Source organism: Ictidomys tridecemlineatus, chromosome 2, assembly GCF_052094955.1.
Source record: "Ictidomys tridecemlineatus isolate mIctTri1 chromosome 2, mIctTri1.hap1, whole genome shotgun sequence".
Lineage (NCBI taxonomy): Eukaryota > Metazoa > Chordata > Mammalia > Rodentia > Sciuridae > Ictidomys > Ictidomys tridecemlineatus.
The window spans coordinates 22,616,898-22,638,572 of record NC_135478.1 but is presented as its reverse complement, the minus strand read 5'-3'; the positions used below and the strand labels follow the sequence as shown (position 1 = coordinate 22,638,572).

Here is a 21,675-nt window from a genome sequence, read left to right as displayed (position 1 = left end):
CAGAATAGAAACCCCAAAGGCATACCGCCAGTGATCTGTCTCCTCCAGCCACACCTACCTGACTATAATCACTACCCAGTTAATCCAGATTTGTGGATTGATTCACTGATTAGGTTACAAGTCTCATAATTGAATCTTTCACCTTAGAACATTCTCGCATTGTCTCACACGTGAGCTTTTGGGGTATACCTCATCTCTGAACCATAACACAGTGTTTATGCTGACATCTGACATCGCCTACCCTGAAAGATGCAGTCCACATTTTGAATGTGAAGCTAATAGGACTGCTAAAGATACAAATGAAAAAGAAGACTCCACACTTTTTCCAGCTCCTTCCTCTCCCCCAACCCTTTTCCTTCCTCCCTTCCTCCCTTCCTTTTAAATGGGACCTAAATTCGTTTCCTCACAGGGCTATAACAGATTACACAAATAAGAGGCTAAAAACAATGGGAAATCATTTGTTTGTTATTCTGGAGGCCAGAAATCTGCAATCAAGGTGCTGGCAAGGCCCCACACCTTCCCACGGCTCCGGGGGGAGAATCTGTCCGTGTTTCCCTCCTAGCTTTTCAAGGGGCTGGCAAGCTCCAGCACCCTCAACTTGTAGGAATCACTGAAGTCTCTTCCTGTGCCCTCGAATTGTCTTCCCCATGTGTCTCTTGAAGGACACTTATCATTGGATTTAGAGCCCATCTAGATAATTCAGGATGATTTCATCTGGAGATCCTTAACTTAATTACTTCTTCATCATTTTCCAAATAAGATCACATTTACATATTTCAGTGAATTAGGGTGTGGACTTGTTTTTTTAGGGAGGCCATCGGTTAACCCACCACAGGGGCTAATTGAGTATGTGTGAAAAATAGGTGGGGTATTATTGGCCTTCTTAGGCAAAATATAAAGTCTATAGGGTCATGAGAGAAAAGATTGAACTACAGAAAAATTAAAAATCTAAATGATGATTGAACTACAGAAAATTTAAAATCTAAATGCTGAAAAACAACATAAGCACAAAACACAAGACATAAATGGAGGTAAATATTTGCCCCATATATCATGGACATATCCAGTATGACTTGCATAATCACAAAACTGGGCTCAAAAAAAATGATACCAAATTATTTTAGTGATATATACTATGGTATATACAGTGTTTTACTATAATAACAATAATACAGTAGAAGTAAAATAGTAGTAGAAATCATAATAGTAGCAGAAACAATAATATTCCTATTCCTATTTGTCAGCTGCCATTTATGAAGTGGGTAAAATGACCCAGAATTGCCAATTCAGACGGATTTGTTATTTCAGTTAGTGTCCCCAGAGTAACTCGGTTGTTTGGGCTTGATCCTTGGTCTCAGGATTTCTGTTTCCTTCTCTCTGAGCTCAGAGAGGCATGTGTGTGGTGTCAGATTTTGTATTAATATGGCTGGCTGTGTGCCCATTGGACCATGAGCTGTCTGGAAGAAGAGGATTGTCTTTTATCCAGACCCGAAGCATCAGTACCTCAGATCTGCCTGTCACCCAAAGCATCCTTATTGACTCACATTGATTTGAAAGCCCTTAAGATCCCTCTGTGTGTCGGTTTCCAGGGATGCCAAATAAGACCAGAACAGCATTTTCATATTCCCAGCAAGACTGTTGAAAGGATTAATATTTTATCATAAGTAATCTCCTGCTCCTCTAAAAAGGCATTAAGTGAAAGATTTTTATTTTTTCTACGATGTGCTTAGTTTTATAATAATTTGTTTCTCCATGTAGTCTCTGAAATATTTGTAATGGGGTTTTCGTGTTCACTGATGGTAAATGTGAGATACAGGATTATGCAATATCAGACCATCTTTAGAGTTTTGGGACATGGAGTCAAGAATTGATCTTTCAGGATTCTGTCGTACTACAGGAAGATCCTGCAAGGTCTCTCTGCCTATGAGAGGGCCAGGGTTGGCTGCTTTGGGGAGATGGCCCCCTACCTGATGTGCTGTTTCTTTTCTCCCCCTCTCCCCCCTCCCCTTCTCTTTCTGGCTTCCCAGTGAGATGAAGCAAAAGCTGGACGAGGAAGGCAGCAAGTGCAGCATCCTCTCAAAGCACCAGAAGTTTGTGGAGCACTGCTGCATGCGCTGCTGCTCGCCCTTCACCTTCCTGGTCAACACCAAGCGCCGCTGCGGGGACTGCAAGTTCAACGTCTGCAAGAGCTGCTGCTCCTACCAGAAGCACGAGAAGGTCTGGGTCTGCTGCGTCTGCCAGCAGGCCAGGTGAGTGGCTGGGCACACTCTCAGGGTCTCAGCTGATGGCATCCACCACTTTCTTCAATCAGGTGGGTGCAACAGTGATTGATAGATCTGCCTGGAGTATTGACTACAGTAAAGAGATGACTGAGGTGAGGTGTGGTGAAGGATAACTGTTGACCTTCATGAAGAGGATGAGGGGAGGGGGCCTCACGGAAGCACATGGGTGTGACTACAGAGGAGAGGTATGGGCCATGTTGGAATCGAAGATGCAGCTCCCTACCAGGCTTTATCCTTTTAAGATTTCTTATCTGGTCTCATCCTTTCATTCATTCATTCATTGCCAAGCAGACATGGGATTCTTAGGAATTATGCAGCAGCAATTATGCAGGAAATGTGAAGGTAAGGTAGGCAGATTGCTGATGACCCAGAGACTTAGGGAGATGACTGGAGATTGGTCTCAGAATGTATTGGTATATCCCCTGACAGCCTGTTCATTGATTGTGGGGACACTGAACAAGGGGTGATGGGCCTCAGGGCTTGAAGAAAGTTTCATAGTGGCTATGAAATAAAAGCAGGATTAAAAAGGATTAAAAAAGATTTAATACTGTGGACAGGGAGATGATGACCACCGTGTGAAGGAGATGATTGAAATTTCACATCCTCCCTCAGGGACTGACAGCACTTCTTTGACATGTTGAGTATTTGGACACTGCTGAGTTTGATAAGCCAATGTCTAGTATTTGTTTTTTACGACTGCAAAATGTCTTCTGATCCTAGCCCCTGTGGAGTGCACTGTGATTTGTGTTTGTGACATCCTTCCATAATGTCTGTGTTACAGTGAGTGAGCAACACTGAGACTGGCTGCTCCTGAGAGCACACACTCGGGCACTCTGACTTTTCCTTCCTTCCTCCCCCTCTCCTCCCTCTGCCCTGTTTCTTGCTCATATCCTTTAACATATCAAGTCCTAGTATTTTCCCACAGAGGTGGTTAATGAAGATAGCTATTAAGTACCCTCCCTTGGGAAGTAGTCTTTGAGCTGTAAAGAAAAAAGTAGCTCAGAGACACCAACTGAAGCAAAGAGTGGTTTATTGAACACCCATTGTCCAGGGCTGGCTGGGTGCTGCCCAGGTCCTGTGCCTTTCAGAGCAAGGAACCTAGCTGAGTCTCCAGGTGGCAGGTTAACAGGAGTTGGGGAGTGGGGGATGCCCTGTGACAGAGGGAAGGAGAAGACTGATTGTCCATGAGCATATGTTTGGGAACTACAGATGGAGAAAGGTTCATTCATGCCTTCCACTTCTCAGTAAAGTTGGAATAAGGCCAAGCACTCAGAACAAGAAATCTGGATATTGGAAGAAACAAGGATAGGTTTGAAATAGCTGCCACAAGAATTGGGGATCTAGGCTCTTCCCATAGTGTGTTTTGTGCCAGCTACACTTAGCCATCCATGTGCAAATGTAGACAATGATCTGCAAAGAGCCACAGCCAAGTAATATGATGCATGGCACTTTTGGTTGTAAGGTGATGCCAGCTAGCCATTGAGATGATATGATTATGTTAAGATTTGCATTCATATGGATATTGGACTCCTGCTGTTCACCTCGCCTGCTATAGGACTCCTGGAGAGTTCCCATTGATTGGGGAAGTTCAGGAGGAGGGAATTCCGGGGGAGGAACTTGTCCCCGGTTCTGGTAGAACACAGCCACGTGTGTGGACCGGCTTTCTTCCCGGACGTGTACGGGGTATTGGCGGCATTTTCAAAAATAAAGTTTTGTTCCTGCTTGAGTGGCTCGTGATTCTGTGCCACAGTTCTGGCGCAGTCTGGGTGTGGCCAGCCTGGAGTAGACCACTCTCAGTAGAGTAATGGCTAGTGGAATTGGGTCATTTGGGTTTGGTTTTTACAGGGTCATAAAATCATGAAATTATACATCCTAGCAGTTATTAAAATATCTATTCTTTACTGTGCTTCAGTATATTCCCATACAAACAGAAGCAAGTGTTTATACTTACACAATTTTTATTCTTTAAAATTTTCTTTATTCCTTTTCTCCCTGGATGATAAAAATCTCCCAAATTGACTAAACCATTAGTAGTATTAAAGAATGCAGTCATTAAGCCTTTGACACTCACATCCACCCCTAGTTGATTGTGTTGGGGGGACTATTATTAGTTACAATTACAATCAAATTATTCACATTCATCAAACAGTAGAAACGCTGAATGACTCCCACACTACTTCAGAACCATGCTACGTGTAAGAGGGGGTCCCTGTCCTCCAAAAGTCTTCTTATTCTCCTCCTGTGCTACATCATTTAAACCAAATCATCCCAAACATTGGCCAGATATTGAGTAAGAAGTTGCAAAAATGGCTGTAAGTCTGCATTTTAAAATTCCATTTCATGTTTATAGCAACTTAAGAAAAAAAAGAGACTTGGTAATCCTGTTTACCTTAATTTTGCATCACTTCTGGGGCCACGTTTATGACAACTCCTGAATCTCAGAAGTGGAGCATGAGGGACTAATGAACTGTTCACAGGACACCTGAGAAAATAAAACAAAACAAACAAACCAAAAAGTGGAGGTTTACCAAGGAGTCCTCCACATTCAGTGAGTGCACCTCAGACTGGGCACACCCTGACTTCTTGATCAAAGTCAGCAGAAAGACAAGGCTGAGGAAAGGTTGGAAATTTGCTGTTTTGATTTTGGATCATATTTTACAGGGATGTTTTCTGGGGTCTTGAGATCATTGTTGACTAAAACCAAAAGACACAAGAGAAGTTTGGCTGATTCTCTATTTTTCCATATTTTCTAAGCCAAGTACAGGAACTTTTTAAAGGATGAAATCCATGAGATGTGGGGCATGGTTTTGACTGATCAAATTTCTCCAAGGCTGAATTTGACAGAGAAGTATGTCCAGGTCAGGATACCTCTGATGTATGGCCTTTGGGCTGACAGTCTTTTACATTGTGCCTGGATCGAATTTACATTTTTTTTTTTTTTTTTTTTTGGAGAATGCCTCTAGCTGTATAATCTCTCAGTGTTACACATTCATCATGTAAAATATTTAAGGCATATTTCAAGTTGAACCACATATGGAAAATTTTAGATAAAGAACTTTTAGTACAAACAGAGAAATGAAAAGTTGTGCTGCAGTTGTGTACAATGAGTCAAAATGCATTTTGCTGTCATAGATAACCTAATTAAAATAAAGTACATCCTAACTTGAGATGCTAAAATGTAAATAAAATAGTTTAAAAAAAAAGAAAGAAAGAAAAGAACTTTGAAAACCTGCCCATTTTTTGCCAGGGGTGGGGGAGCAGAAAGATATTTTACAACAGATTCTTTAAACCTTTGATTTTACCCCAGCATTGTGCTGGAAGATTGGCAGAGCAGATCTTCTGCTACCTTCCATGTTATCTAATAGTTCATCTCCTCCAGAATCCCAGGTGAAACACTATCCTTAGTTAGAAGTAATTTTACGTTAGACATAAGTTTTGAGGACCTTATTCCAGCATATTCATATTTAAGAAAGTAAGTTTTATAAACATTGTATATGTCAGATTCCATAAAGATCACATTTTGTGTGTGTGAAATTTCAAGAAAATAGACAGCAGCTCTGTGAAGGTGACAGATGACAGCTGTCATAGGCCATAGGCAGGCCCATACTCTACTCCCTACTGCCCATAACATACTCCACCTCTCTTTATGTAAGTGAACCCCATTTTGCTACACTATTTTTGCTCCTCACTGTTATCCAATGGCCACCATATGCATGCAAAACTCATGAGATACCATGTACATATGAGTTTGGGGTCATGTTTAATTATAATAAAAATTCTAGACCACCAAAAATTAAGGAGCTAGGAGTGTAGGGCAGACATTTGTCTGACAGCAGTAACACACAGCATCAGCAGTAACTACTAGGGTCTGGAGTTGTAGCTCAATGCAGAGCACTTGCCTAGCATGTACGAAGCACTGGGTTCGATCCCCAGCACCACATAAAAAATAAATAAACAAAATAAAGTTATATAAAAAAAAGTAACTACTAACTATCGAGCACCTGGGCTGTCTCCAGTGCAGTTCTCTATCAGTGACTCAGGTGAGAAACAGCTTGTTTTAGTTAGCTTTTTCACTGCTATGATCAAGAGACTGGACAAGAACTATTTTAAGGGAGAAAAGTTTATTTGGGGGCTCATGATTTCAGAGATCTCAGTCTACAGATGGCTGACTCCGTTGCTCTGAGCTGAAGGGGAGGCAGAGCATCATGGTGGAAGAGTGTGGTGGGGGAAGGTGACTCAGGACATCACATGAGGAAGCAGAGAGTGTCTACTCCATTCACAGGGACAAAATATATACCTCAAAGACATGCCCCCAATAACCCACCTCCTCCAGCAACACCTTACCTGGCTACAGTTGCCATCCAGTTAATCCCTATCAGACAATTAATGCACTGATTAGGTTAGCTTTCATGAGCCAATTATTTCACCTCTATAAACTTTGTTGCATTGTCTCACACATGAGCTTTGGGCGGACACCTAATCTAAACCATTACACAGCGCTCATCAAGAGAGAACCCAGATAGCGTACAGTCACTGTGAAAATAGTGGCAATCTATAACTTCTGCTTTCTCTTTTTCTATCCCAGTGAAAAAATAGCCTCAATGGTCTATTTGGTTATTTAGTTGAGTAAAAGCATTTTACAAATTTCATCAGGAGGCTGAGGCAAGAGGATTGCAAGTTCAAATCCAGCCTCAGCAAAAGCGAAGTGCTAAGTGACTCAGTGAGTCCCTGTATCTAAATAAAATACAAAATAAGCCTGAGTATGTGCAGCTCAGTGGTCGAGTGCCCCTGAGTTCAATCCCCAGTACCCACCCCTAAAAAAATTTATAAAGAGAATTCCCATTTAATGGTTGTTGCTATATTTATTTATTTATTTAATATCTTTATTTTATTTATTAATTTTTTTATGTGATGCAGAGGATCGAACCCAGTGCCTCACGCATGCAAGGCAAGCGCTCAACCACTGAGCTAAAATCCCCGTCCCGTGTTGCTATATTTATAATCATAAGGTTAGTTCTTCATCAGTCTTCTGTGGCATATTTTTGCATTAAAATGTATTTCTGTTGTGTTAGCTTAAAATTTGCAGCTTTGGGAGTTTAACAGACATCAGATGAATTTATTATAGAATGAATGATGAACTACTTAGTTCGGAAGTTATATAGCAAATTGAAAACTTCTAAATTATTCCCTTCGTCATTTTATGTTCTATGAACATTTATCTTCTTGACATTGTTAAATAGATTCAAACATTATCAATAAGGACATATAGTGGTTGAATTTTAAGATCCTCTGCTGCAAACAGACCCAGAGAGAGCACATCCCGTGCTCACCAGCCATTAACATTTCAGGTTGAATTTGTTCAAGAGTGATGGATGCTCCTGTATTCCTTGGGAACAAGTTGACTTTCTAGCTCTTTGCTTCATTATAAAAACTGTTTTTTCTTTCTTTGGTCACTGTGCTCTATCACATTTAACCCAGACCAATTTGAGAGACTGCTTTCAGGGAATGAAGGGAAAAAAAAGATCCTTGGAACTGAAATCAGAACATACTCATCATGATGCCTGTGGTATTTGCTTTGGTTTTTCCAAGAAAACTTTGGACTTTGATTATTTTCCCTTGGACTTGAGTATCCTTTACTCTGTCCACTAATTATCTGGTATTCACACAACCAACATGATTCATCAAATAGTATAAAGTAGTTTTGGAATGAATTCCACAATACAGTTAATACCCTAATATATTTCTAATATCCCTGAAGAAGATATAATATTAAATAGTGATCAGTATGGGCTAAGGACATTCATAAGTTAACAGATAAATTGGGAAATATTGAACCTCATTAGAAATCCAAGCAATCGTTTTTTTTCTCTCTTTTAAATTAGTGAATTTTAAAATCATTCCACTTGGTGTTGATAAGGGTAGATTGAAGAAAAGGCACTCTCCTTCTTGGCTGGTGAAATCTTAAAAGGAAGAACTTTTTACCAATGTGTATCAAGCACTATTAACATATCCAAGCATTTTTACCCAGTAATTTCAATTTTGAAAACCTGTAACTAACAGCATAACACAATATTTTTAAAATACTATCTAAAAATGAGTTTTACTGAATTATTTGTAGTATAAAAAATGCCCACAGGAGAATGATAAATTAGTACATGTTCAACTTGACAGAATACGATGAGACCTTTAAAAATATGTATATTCTATCCTCATGGGTAAAGACTTACACTAAAATGTCAGATTAAACAGGGTATGGTGGCATACACTTGTAATCCCAGCAGCTCCAGAGGCAGGATGATCACAAGTTTGAGGTCAGCCTCAGCCACTTAGTGAAGCCCTCAACAGCTTAGTGAGATGCTGACTTATCATAAAAAATTAAAAAACACTGGGGATGTAGCTCAGTAGTAAAGTGAAAGTGCATCTGGGTTCAAACCACAGTAATAAAAAAAATTTTTTTAAATGAAAGAAGGAAAAAAGTCAGCTTAAACACCATAATGCAATATGACATATAATCATCACATTCTAAGGAAAACAGAAAAAAGACTGAAAGGAAATACACTATCAGTACTGTTGAGAGTAATCATTCTTTGCAAAATTGGTCAGCTGGTCTACCCTGTGAATTTTGAACTTGCTTCCCAACTCAGAACTCAAGGACAAGGAGAGAGGGTGTGGACAGAAGGAGAAAAGTTCAGCGGGAAGACCCATAGTGTGTGTTCCCCTGCCTGGCCCTGGGTGGAGGGACTGCAGGTAGAAACTTAAAGAAGCTGTTTTCACTGTGTAGCTGGGGGCCAGTGTGTGCTGCTCTGCAGCCTATGGAACAGTATGTGATAGAGACTTTCAGCATGGAGGCAGGAGGTCAGAAGTGAGAGCTGTGAGGGAACCAGGAAGTACTTGGTATTTGGCTCAGGAAAGCAGGGTCTAGCAGCAGCAGGAGAGAGGAAGCCCCCAGCCCAGGGTTTTCTCTATAATTGGACCATTAGCAGGGTCTGGAAAGGAGAACACCAGTGACTTCCAGCCACGTGTTCCCAGGACTCCAAGAAAACAGTAGGCAGTGCCTTGGTTTTATCCAGGCTGGGCACAGCACCAGCAGTCCTGGAACTGTTAGGAGGACCCAGGTGTGTGTTTACCCATAGGCTGGTAGCACTGGGGGAAGCTCAAGTGGCAGCAGTGAAGCAGGCATGGTCTTGGACAAACCAAGGAGAAAGGAACACAGGATATTGAATGATTGGAAGATGAACCATCGAATAAACAGGTGGATCCATAACTCCAATCTGGTCCTCCCTGGGAATTTGAGCTTGGGTGGATGATGTTTCAAAACAGGGCAGTTAGAGCTGAGTTCTCCTAAGACAGGTAATAGGACATTGACCATGAGTTCAGGTTACTGAGATCCCTGGTCCTGCCACCTCCAGTCTTGGATTATCTAGTTTTCCTCAATTCTTGAAGGTAATAGATTCTTCATTAGGTTACCTTTTCACAGAAGTTTTCTGGAGCTCATTTCTAGAGATTAAAGCAAAACCTAAAGAATCATAACTGATACAGAAAAGATAATGGAATCAGAGCTGGAAAGTGGATGTTTCAGCTAAGGTAGGAACAAAGTGGTGACCACCTTAGCTTGGGATTAAGACGGGGAGGTGGTGGTTTCTCACAAGGTTTTCAGATCTTCCACAATGAAATGCAGTGTCTTGAAATTGGCGGGTCTAGCCAATAATTAAGTGGTAACCCATGAGATAAAGGGTTCATGACTTCCAAATATTCTAAAATCCTTTGTGCATAGAAGACAGAAAGGACTTCAGCTACCTTGAGAATTAAATGTGCGCTGCAGAGACAGGAGTCCTGTGGGAGTGAAGTTGGGACTGAAGGTTAAGTGATGTTCTGCCAATGCCCGGGAGGTTCACTCACGTTGCAGTGGTGGGGATGCTGCCCATCACATGCTCCCCCAAATGGGTGCAGGCTGCTTGGGTTCTAGGAGTGCACTCCAGGCACAGAGCTACCTGGGCTTCTGGATTTAAATAAACCCTAGGAGTCAGTGCTGCCTCACTTGATTGTACCCAGTTTTAGTGTGATTGTCATCTGCTTTGCCTCTGACTCCAGAATTAGTCCTTGGAGACTCATCCAACTCAAGCCAACAAGTGATCCATCTGCTCTTCCTCTGATCAGTGATCTTCAACCTGAGTTTCATAGACTTTCTGCAAGTTTCATAGGCCATACCAATAACTTAATGGGATTTGTTTCCAAATTTTCAGCTTCTATTCATGTTTTTTTCTGACACTGATCTACTCAAGAAAGTACTTCCCCTTTCCTAACTATGCTTCTGTCACTGTACTACAGGAAAACACAGGCCTTGCCCAACCCTGTCTCACTGAAACTCAGGACAGAGAAACCTTTGAGTGCACTAGAGAAACAGTTCACACATGCTGTTGGTGTGATAAAAGCAAGGTGTCTAACAACTGGACACCCAAAATGACTGCTGTTGTGTGATATGCAATTTCTGATTCTTGAGTTTCAAAAAAAAAATTGAAGGAGAACCTAAATGACTAAATCATGGACTGTGATTTTTGACATATGACTCAGAGGGTGTTCAAAATTGAAAGATATTATGATTGTAAAAAAGACTTCCATTTCCATCTTAGGAACAAGCTTTTTTAGGGCTTGTTTTTGTTTGTTTTGTTCTGTTTTGTTGTTGTTTGGGGTTTTGTTTTGTTCTTTTTTTTTTTTTTTTGTACCAGGGATTGAAATCAGGCATGCTAAACCACCAAGTCACATCCCAGCCCTTTTTATATTTTATGTTGAGACAGGGTCTTGCTACATTGCTTATGACCTCGCTAGGTTGCTGCAACTGGCTTTGACTTAAATTCCTCCTGCCTTAGCCTCCCAAGCTGCTGGGGATTATAAGTATGCACCACCCTACCCAGCTAGGGCTTGTATTTTTAAAAAAGAATAAAACTGGGGCTGAACTCCATCTCATTGAAGTAATAAATACTATTCATTTGTTCATAAAGCAACTGACTAAAAAGCTAGCTCTTCATAAGATGCACTTTTAATAAAAATATATGTTCATATGACTAGTTATCAAAAATTTAATGTATTTATGTGTTTGATCAATTTTGCCTTAATAATAGTCAGAATTTATAATTTAATCCATGATAGATATAAGGCTCAAATTTTTATTCTTATTTTTTTATTATTTGTTCCAATTAATTATACATGACAGCAGAATGCATTTCAACTCATTGTACACAAATGGAGCACAACTGTTTGTTTCTCTGGTTGTACGTAATGCAGAGTCACACCTTCATGCAATCATACATGTACATAGGGTAATAATGTCTGCCTTATTATTAAACCAATTTGGTACACATGTCCCTGTGGGGGAAAAAATGATAATAGCATGACAAATAAAAGATTATATAAAAGATACATAAAATAAAATTCTATAAGGGAAGTAGAATGGGATCGAATACCTGTTCAAGGAGATAAAAGAAAAATATTAATAATCTAACTGCTAAAGAAGGAATCAGCAAACTAGCCTCCCAGACCAAATCTTGCCCGTTGCCTGCGTTTTTAAAATAGTTTGATTGGAGCACAGTCTTGTCATTTTGTTTCCGCATCGTCTGCAACTGCATTCAGCTTACAGCAACCAAGCCCAGTGTTTCCAACAGAGACCACATGCCCACACCTACCCCCAAATATTTACTATCTGGCTGTTTACAGGAGACGTTTGCCAGCCCCCAGCTCAGATCAGTCACGGCTCATCACCTAAACTTCAGCACCGTTCCATCCCAGGCTAATTGGGACCCTAGCCAGGATGTCAGCTGGAATGAAGGGGGCGTGGATGGGATGACAGCCATCAGTATTTGCAACAGTGCACATTTTGCAATTTCGGTACTGAGAATTTTAACAGCTGACAAAACATCACACAGGCTGGTTGCACTGTTCTATTCACTGACCGCAGATCTGCAGACGAGAACCTCCATCCAGACCACTATACTTTCTGGTTGTGGAGCTGCAAGGGGACTTAAGAAATCATGCCACCTTCAGCTCCCTTTGTTGTATCAGTATCTGGTCCAGCATATGTCATCTTTAGCTTTGCTCCTGGGTGCAGTGGAGAAAAGATGCCAGATTTTTTTTTATCAGTTTAAATTCTGGTATTTAAATTTCAGTACCCAATCTTGAGACCATTAAAGCATTTCCCCAGCATTGCCTTGTTAGCTTTTAATTAATCAAATACATACTCACCAACCACATCAGTGTTAGATATGTCTGAGTGACGTTATGCAAATAACTCCTGTTATGCCCCAAATACGCTTCATGGTTTTAGAGGGAAATTTTTTTAAGAAATGAGCAATCGCAAATTTTGGTCAAATGCTTGAATAAAAGAGACCTTCAAATAGGAAACAGACGTGCAACATAGAGAATGTTCCTCATTTAGCCCCAGTAGATGATACTTTTAAATGAACAGTGAAAATCCAAAGAAATTCTTCTTTAAAATTAAACCAACCGCTTGTCATTGGTTGCGTGTGGTGGGGGATCCAAAGATGTAAAAAGCACCTGTGATTCAGATGTTTGATGACTTTCTGGAGGTAAAACATGTCCATCTCTCAGATCTGCCACCCATTCTTCGGTCATCTCATATCAAGAACATGCAGAGAACCTACAACAGATTACACCCATTGTGATAATGCTGCAATCCTTCTTGCTTTCACAGTCTTTGTTGAGGAGTTACCTCCAGGCCTAGGGGACTGTGTGAAAATGCCTCTTAATAAGAAAAAATAGCTCCTCTCCTCCCAGCCAGTCTCAGTCTAGGGTCTAGATATCAAGTACCGCTGGATTTCCCAGCATAGGTTCCAATTTTATCGTTGGCTGGAAGTTCTCTTTCACTAAATAATACAGAAATAAGAGAATCGAGAATGACTAAAGCCTTGCCATAGATTAAACCTTGCACAATTATTAACATTCCCATAAGCATCATTGTGATTCAGTAAATATTGAATAGCACAGTAATGTCCAATCCCTCCTTGCTAAGGAAATGGTGAAAGTGTACCCAGAAGTTGCAAGAGGTGTCTCTGGTTCTTTGGAGATCACCAGCAGTGCTTCAGGAACCATGTCTGGGCATTCCTTCTGCTCCCTGAATGTAATTCAACATGAATTACAGCAGCACACAGTAGGGAGCTTTCCTTGCTGCCACCACATGTAACTTGTGATTCGGCTTTTTCCCAACAGGGTTCATTTTACAGTTTCAACTTCATTCCTGGTTTTCATGACTGAGAAGATGGGGAAATGCATGGCCTTGGCTTTCAGCATAAAGTTATTGACATGAAACCTTGGGTTTCAAGCCAAAGGCCTGTACCCCTCCTTGACAGCCCCTCCTTGATGTCCAGAAAGAGCCCTCTTGGTGGTCTGTCCTGTGAGTTCTTCCCATACCTCAGCTTCCTTAGGCTCATATTTTTTTTTCTTTCCTGGATACACATAGCCATTGTCCCAGCTTCCATAGGACAAGCTTTATCTAGACAGAATTTTATTAACAACCACTTATATAACCCTATTTCTAGGTACTGAAGACGCTTTAAAATCTTTTTAAGAATGCTATGAAATATTACTAAGGATACCGTTAGGTAGCTACTATTGTTTTCCCCGTGTTGTATATAGGGAAAGTTAGGCATGAAAAAGTTAAGTAGCTAAGATTTAATAGATGGTATTTTATTAAAGAGCATTGCTTATATATATGGTGTCATGGTTTGGATCTGAAATGACCTTTACAAGGTGGGGCCCACTAGAAGGAAGTGAAATCCCTGGGCATGTGTCCTGTAAAGGGATAGTGACCCAGGCCCCTTCCCTCCCCTCTCTCTTTTTCTGAATTGCCATGAGATGAGCAGCTTTGCTCTACCACATGCTCCCTGCCATGATGTTCTGCCTCTTCACAGGCCCCAAAGCAACAGAGCTATATGACCATGTACTGAAACCACTGAAATCGAACCAAAATAAATCTCTCCTCCTTTTAAGTTGATTCTCTCAGGTGTTTTGTTACTTTGATGGAAAGAGATGGGATTGATAGAATTAAGCAGCTTCAGTACCATTCTGCATTCAGTTGGTTGTCCTGCATGGTGTGTTGGAAAGAGCACAGATTCTAGATGACGTGCTTGAGTTCAAATCCACTCCTCAGTGGGCAAAATAGAGAGAGTCATGCTCAACCCTTGGAGTGGTGACAATTAGATCAAGGGAACTTACTTTAGCATCTGACATTTAGATATTTAGATGTCACTACAATTATTATTATTCCTCTGTTGTTGATATAGTTAGTCATAGCATTGCTGGCTTCTCTAGGGACTCTAAAGAGAAACCCCCCTTAACCATTGTGGACTGATGTCAACCTCCACAGCTTTTTCCTTCCCATCTCTCCTCCCTCTACCCCAATGCCTGCTTCCTGATCTACTGGAGTCTGGTGTGCTCTGGATGCACATGAAGAGCCTCAATTAAGATTTCAGAGACACCTGCAAGTCCAGTGTTGAAGGCAGTGACTGGCCACTGTGTTCTTCACATTTTCCTGCAGCCTAATTCATCTAAACAGGCTTATTAATGGGGTGGTATTTTGGGACTAAGGCACTTGATCTTTCAAAGGGACTAAAGTTCACAGAAGGATAATTAAAAGATATCTCTTTTCCAATACAGCAGAGCCCAGGAGTGGAATGGAACAGTGATGAGCCGCTGTATGTGTTCATCTAGGCAGACTCTGCGTGCCATCAGCTAATTGGCAAGCAGACCGATGTTGAACCATATGCACAGGCTTTGGCAGCTCCCTGCACGTCCTGCCCACAGAACCCAGGAGCTCTTCTTAGACCATCCTTATCAGATTTCATACCTTCTCTGGCACATGGTACACACATGGAATAATGGAGCCTAAAATATGTATCAGAAAATATTGGCCCTCTGCATTAAAGTAATGGGAAACCCAGAATTTTCCTTTATTGACAGCACCTCCCAGAGGAGGGGATTGGTTTGGTGGTCTCTTAGCGCTCTTTTCCATCCTATATTCATTCACTGAGTCCAAGTGCTCCATAGGAGACAGTTCTGGATTTGAATCCTGGACTGACCACTTATTTGTTTAGTGTTCCTGGGCAAATTATTCAACATTTCAGAGTTTGGAATAATAATACTATCCTCAAAAGGTTATTATAGAGAAAAAGGGAGATAAGGCATGTAAATCTCTTAGTAATGCCCTAGTTGCAATAAGTGGAATCTATTATGTTCTTTTCATGTTGAGGTTCCTAAGTAGATGTTTTCTTTACATTATAAAATATTAAGCATAATATTTATTGCCTCAGAGCATAAAGTCATTTTCTAAATTTATAGTACTTCTTTTTCAACTCTGCAAAAATAATTTAGATTTTTTTGGGGGGGTCCCAGAGATTAAATTTGGGGGCACTCAGCCACTGAGCCACATCTCCAGTCCTATTTTGTATTTTATTTAGAGACAGGGTCACACTGAGTTGCTTAGCGCCTCGCTTTTGCTGAAGCTAGCTTTGAACTCATGATCCCCCTACCTCAGCCTCCCAAGCCACTGGGATTACAGGTGTTTACCACCATGCCCAGCTATCATTTAACTTTTTTTTTTTTTTATTGGTTGTTCAAAACATTACAGAGCTCAAGACATATCATCTTTCTATCATTTAACTTTTATAAAATTATTTTCTCTAGTTTCTTTTCCAAGACTGACCTACAGCAGGTAAAGATATTACCACTTGGAAATCAACAAGTGATGAGATTTGAGAACCTTCCAAAAGATTTCTTAGGATCACTCAGTCAGTGTTTGAGGATGTTAGATTCAAATCATCATTTAATAACCTTAAATGTGTGTACTTTTAGTGCCCCTAGGAATTAAACAATGTATAGAGAAGACTAAAGTTTCAATACAAACATCCATTTGTACTGTATCACATCATGCTTTTCTTTTTTTCTGCTGAAGTATAATGTTTCATCATCAAGTTAAGTTCATGTTATAAAGCTAATATTTTTTAACTAGGCAACATGAACGTCACCTTTAACTTCAGTGTTTTTAAATTTACTGTATTACCAAAAAAAAGTTCTACAAAAATAATTAAGAATGAAATGACAAAAACGTATGGATCCTTTGTCCACATTATGAACTAATACACCACCTATCCCGGGGAAGCCTCTGTGTCCCCTCCCTTAACTGCATCGTCTTCCCTCCCCCCTCACAGGGAGCCACCATTTTGGACAAGGTAACTCATATTCGTTTATTTTTGCATACTTTTAGTATTACTGTACACGTCTTTAAACAATGCATAGCATTTGGCTCATCTTTTATTTCTCTGTGTAAATGGTATTATGCTATTTATATCGTTATGGGGTTTGAATATGAGGTGTCTCCCAAAATCTGTTAACACAGGAATGTTCATAGGTGAACTGATTATATTATGAGATCTGGAACCTTATTAGAGGATTGGTTCATTTGCTGGATTAATAATTTGAATGACGGCTGGGGATATAGCTCAGTTGGTAGAATTCTTGCCTCACATGAACAAGGCCCTAGGTTCAATTACCAGCACAAAAAAAAAATAGTAATTTGAATGAAATAACTAGGTAGTAACTCTAAGCAGATAGAAAATGACCGGAGGAGATGGGTCTCTGAGGGTACACCCTTGAAGATTTTATCTTGTTCTTCTGACTCCTCCTTCTGGCTCCCTACTTCCTGACACAATGAACTGAAAAGTTTCCCTCAGCCACACCCTTCCACCATGATATTCTGCCTTGCCTTGGGGCCAGAGCAATGGAGTCAGCCAAGCATGAATAAACCTCTTAAACTGTGAGCCCCAAATAAACTATTCCTCCTCTAAGTTGTTCTTGTTGGGTATTTTGGTCATAGTGAAAAAAAGCTGACTAGCACAGAAATTGGTATTAGGGTCATTGCTATGACAATACCTGACCATGTGGTTCAGAAGCCTTTGGAATTGATTTATTTGGAAGAGTTTGGAAAAGTTTAGAGATGCAGGATAGAGAACTCTTAGAATATTGTAAACAGAGCTTAAGGGGCAATTTTGTGGATGCTCAGAAAACCACAATGCTGATTGGAATGTGGACAGTAAAGACTGTGCTCATGAGATTTCAGAGGAGAATGAAGACTGTATTGGGAATTGGAGTAGGTTACTCACGTTACATTCTGGCAGACAACTTGTTTACATTTTGCCCTTGTTCTGAGACTCTGTGTGAGGTCGAACTTAAAAGTGCTGGACTAATTAATCTGATGCAGGAAATTTCAAGGCAGCACAGCATTCAGGCAGTGGCATGGATATTACCAGCAACCTTTAGCCAGGTTTACTGTGAGAATCAAGAGGAAAAAACCAGAGATGAAAGGTTTGAAAACTTGCAGATTGCCTGGGAAAATGTGTATAAAATTGGAGCCAAGGAATATATGGTTGTTGAAGAGATTACTGCCACTAAAGAGAAATTTAGTCTACATAGAGACAATAAGAAAGATGCCTTGTGGGTATCTCAGGTATCAGCAAGACCATACCCATAACTGGCTCAGGGGTATAAAAGGGAAAACTCTTTTGAAAAGAGGCCATGGAGGCACCTGGCTCACACAGAGATGCCTAGGAAGTTTCTCTCCAGGATTTATTTCATTATTTTCAGTCACCCCAGCACTCAGAAGCTCCTGAAGCCTTGGTCCCAGGGGGCCCAATTGCTGATTGAGCTAGCACAAACCTCAGCATCATGTATGTGATACTAGTCCTGCAGGAATGCAGGATACTGAAGTTAAAAGGTCACTGAGTCCTCCACCAATATTTCAAAAAAAGACCTGGGAGACAAGACAAAGTATAGCAAGGTTGGAGTCTCTACCAACAATCCCTGAGAGGGTGATGTGTAAAGCTGTGAAGAGGAAGCCAAAGCTACACTGCCTGAATGCTCTTAATCCCTCAGGATTAAGAGATGCCAATAATGTGAAGACTGTCAAGTAAAGCTCCTGGCTGCAGACAGAACCAGCCTAAGAGAGAGGCTGTAGGCTGCAACCAGCAAGATCATAGAAGTAGGGCTGCCCAAGCCCTTTGGTGATCACATTTCACTTCCATGTGCCGCAGTTGCCAGATGTGGAGCTATAGGACTCGTGTGCCCAGCTGAGTTTTGGCCTTGCTTTGATCCCATCCCTTCTTTCTATACCCTTATTTTCCCCCTTTGGAATGAAAATGTTTACTCTGTGCCATAATATATTGGATGTATGTATCTTGGTTTTAATCTCAGGAGCTCACGGTCAAGAATTTGCCTTGAGTTTCAGAAGAGTCTGGACTTGGACTTTGGGCAGTGCTAGATGTTAAGACTGTGGAAATGGACTGAATGCATTTTTCATTATGAGATGGATATGAGCTTTGGGGAGCTAGGGTGCAATGTTATGGTTTGGATATGAAGCATCCCCCAAAAGCTCCTGTGTCAATGTAGGAATATTCAGAGGTGAAATTATGAGAGCTTTAGCCTAATAAGTGGATTAATCCATTTGCAGGATTAATAATTTGGATGAACTGAGTAGTAACTGTGGGCAGTTAGGGCATGACTAGAAGTGAGAGTCACAGGGAGCATACCCTTGGGGATTATATCTTGGCTCCCTGGCTCCTCCCTCTGCTTCCCTGCTTCCCATTCACCATGAGCTGAATAACTCTCCTCAGCCACACCCTTTCACCACTATGTTCTGCCACACCTTGAGCCCAGAGCAGTGGAGTTGACTGAATCATGGAGTGAACCTCTGAAACCCTGAGCCCCAAATAACCTCATCCTCCTCTAAGTTGTTCTTGTCATGTATTTTGGTGACAGTGATGAAGAATTGACCAAAACACACACACACACACACACACACACACACACACACATATACACTTATTCTGCAACTTGAATCTTTATTCAATGTTTCTGTATTTTCCCATGTTGACATTTATAGTTAATTTATGTTAATTATGTTAATCTTTGCTAGCTACTCTTCTGACAGAGGATTAATATTTAGAATATGTAAATAACTCAAGAAGCAGCACCTAAAAAAAAACCAAATAACCAAATTTTATAAATGAATAAATTAATTAAACAGACGTGTCCCAAAAGAACAAATACAAATGACCAAAAAAATATGGGGAAAAATGTTCAACATCGTTGGCAGTTAGGGAAATGCAAATCAAAACTACACTGGGATCTCATCTCCTACAAGTGAGAATGGCAGTCATCAAGAATACAAATAATAAATGCCAGAGAGAATGTGGAAGAAAAAGAACACTTTTACACTGTCAGTGGGATTATAAATTAGCACAAACACTATGGAATTCAGTATGGAAGTTTCTGAAAAGACTAGACTTGAAATCATATTATGATTCAGCTATACCCCTCCTTGGTATTTATCCTGAAGAATTAAAATCATCACACTACAGTGATACATAAATGCCCATGTTTATAGCAGCACAATTCACAATAGCTAAACTATGGAACTAGCCTCGTTGTCCATTAATGGATGAGTGGATGAACAAATGTGGATATGTACACAGTGGAGTTTTATTCAGTCATAAGGAAAAATGAAATTATGTCATTTTCAGGAAAATGGATGGAACTAGAGAACATTATGTTAAACGAAATAAGCCAAACTCAGAAGGTCAGGGGTCGTATGTTTTCTCTTATATGTGGGAACTAGAGAAGAAAAAAGGAAAAGAAAGGTGGGAAGAAGGCAGGGATCTCATGAAAACCAAAGGTAGATCAGTAGAGGAAAGGGAGCAGGGTGGAAGGAGGGGAGGTAGGGGGCCATGCTGGGGAGTGATTTTGGTCGAATTTTATTGTTATATTGTGTGCTTGTACCAATATGTAACAAAAACCTCCATAATTATGTACAATGATAATGCACCAATAAAAAATTAAAGATATTTTTTAGATTAGGCAGCTAGAAGTTGGTAAAATCTTCATTAGCCTGGATTTCTGAGTGACTATGTGGGACAGAGCCTCCTACCAACCCACATTAAATATTAGAAAAAAAAAACTTGTGTTTTAAGTCAACTGATATTTGAAGGTTAATATATTAAAACTTATCCTATCCTTATTAATACACCCATTTAAATTGCTCTTTTGTACTCCATTGAATGACTGTACCACAATTTCTGTGTTTCTATTAGTAGATGGTTAGGTTGTTTCTCAGTTTTCACTAGTAGAGAGCAAAACTAATAAAACATTCTTACACATTTCTCTTATGTACACTGTAGAGTTTTTTTCCAGGGAATGTAGCTAAGACTGGTTTTTAAGTTATGGGATATACACATATTCCATTTAACTAGATACAGCCCATGTGTTCTTCAATAAGATTATAGCAGATTAAATTTCCAGTCAGTAGAAGAGATTCCATTGTATCACATCCTGGCTAACAGCTGGTATTATATTTTTTAGTTTTTGCAAGCTTGATAGATATGAATAATTCATCCTCATTGCCTTTAGCCTATATCAATAAAGTTTGATTTGCATTTTGTTTTACACGTGAACTTACACATCTGTATTTTTTTCTCAGCCTTTTGTTTTCTCTTTGATCAGTTGCTGTTTGTAAGCTTTATCAATTTTTCTATTTTGTTTTTGTATTTTTTTATAATGACAAGCAGAAAGATCATTCCTTTATCTGTGTGTGTGTGTGTGTGTGTGTGTGTGTGTGTGCGTGCGCTGCATATATCCCAGACTATGAATTATTCTTGGCTTTTTTGGCAATAGAGAAGTGACTGCTCATTTCTTTTAAATAAGGAACCCTGCGTACTGCCTTATTTAACTGCCCTTATCCTGCTAATCCATGCTGTAAGAAAGAGTTCTGGACATTCTGGTAACCCATACGTATCTTAGCCTCTTTGGTTCAAGTTGGGAGTTTCATGGCTGCCCTGTGAAGGGCCAGATAAACCCCCTTGCCCAAGATGATTTGTATGTTGAGACTGATAACACCCACCAATAGTCTATAAAAAGTTTTCTACTCCTATGATGGGACTTTCTGCAGAGAACTGGAAGGTTCATGGCAGCCCAGGTGACAAGCAATGCAGAGAGCAGGCTGGGCCCCTGTGGTGCCTGGGGAGGCTTGGGGTGAAGGTTCTGCTAGTGGTGTGAGGCTTCCCTCAGTTATGCCTGGGCTTTCTGACTGCCTTCCCCAGTATAGAACAAAACAGGGGGCAAGAGGGATAATGGTAAGGCTTCAAGAGCATCCACTGTCAACCATCAAAAAACGAGTGTTTCTTTTTCTTTCATAAGCCATCATTAATTTTGCACCCTAGGGTTGACCCCTGTTTGGAAGAACTCTGTGCTTTGATGATTCAGCCTCAGAACTGTGAGCTCCGAGCTCCTCTAGGGTGGCTGAAGAGAGGATAAGAGGGCAGTAATGCATGTACTCTTA

General features: G+C 40.4%; 1 protein-coding gene across 3 annotated transcripts in view; it reads left to right on the top strand.

Annotated features, from left to right (window-relative positions):
* Myrip (myosin VIIA and Rab interacting protein) overlaps positions 1–21,675 on the top strand; it is a 327,896-nt gene that overhangs the window by 148,445 nt on the left and 157,776 nt on the right. For all 3 annotated transcript variants that reach the window (XM_021732376.3, XM_078038098.1, XM_021732359.3), the window contains exon 3: positions 2,028–2,249. In XM_021732376.3, coding sequence (XP_021588051.2) covers positions 2,028–2,249 — 222 coding nt within the window. The remainder of the gene's footprint in view (positions 1–2,027; positions 2,250–21,675) is intronic.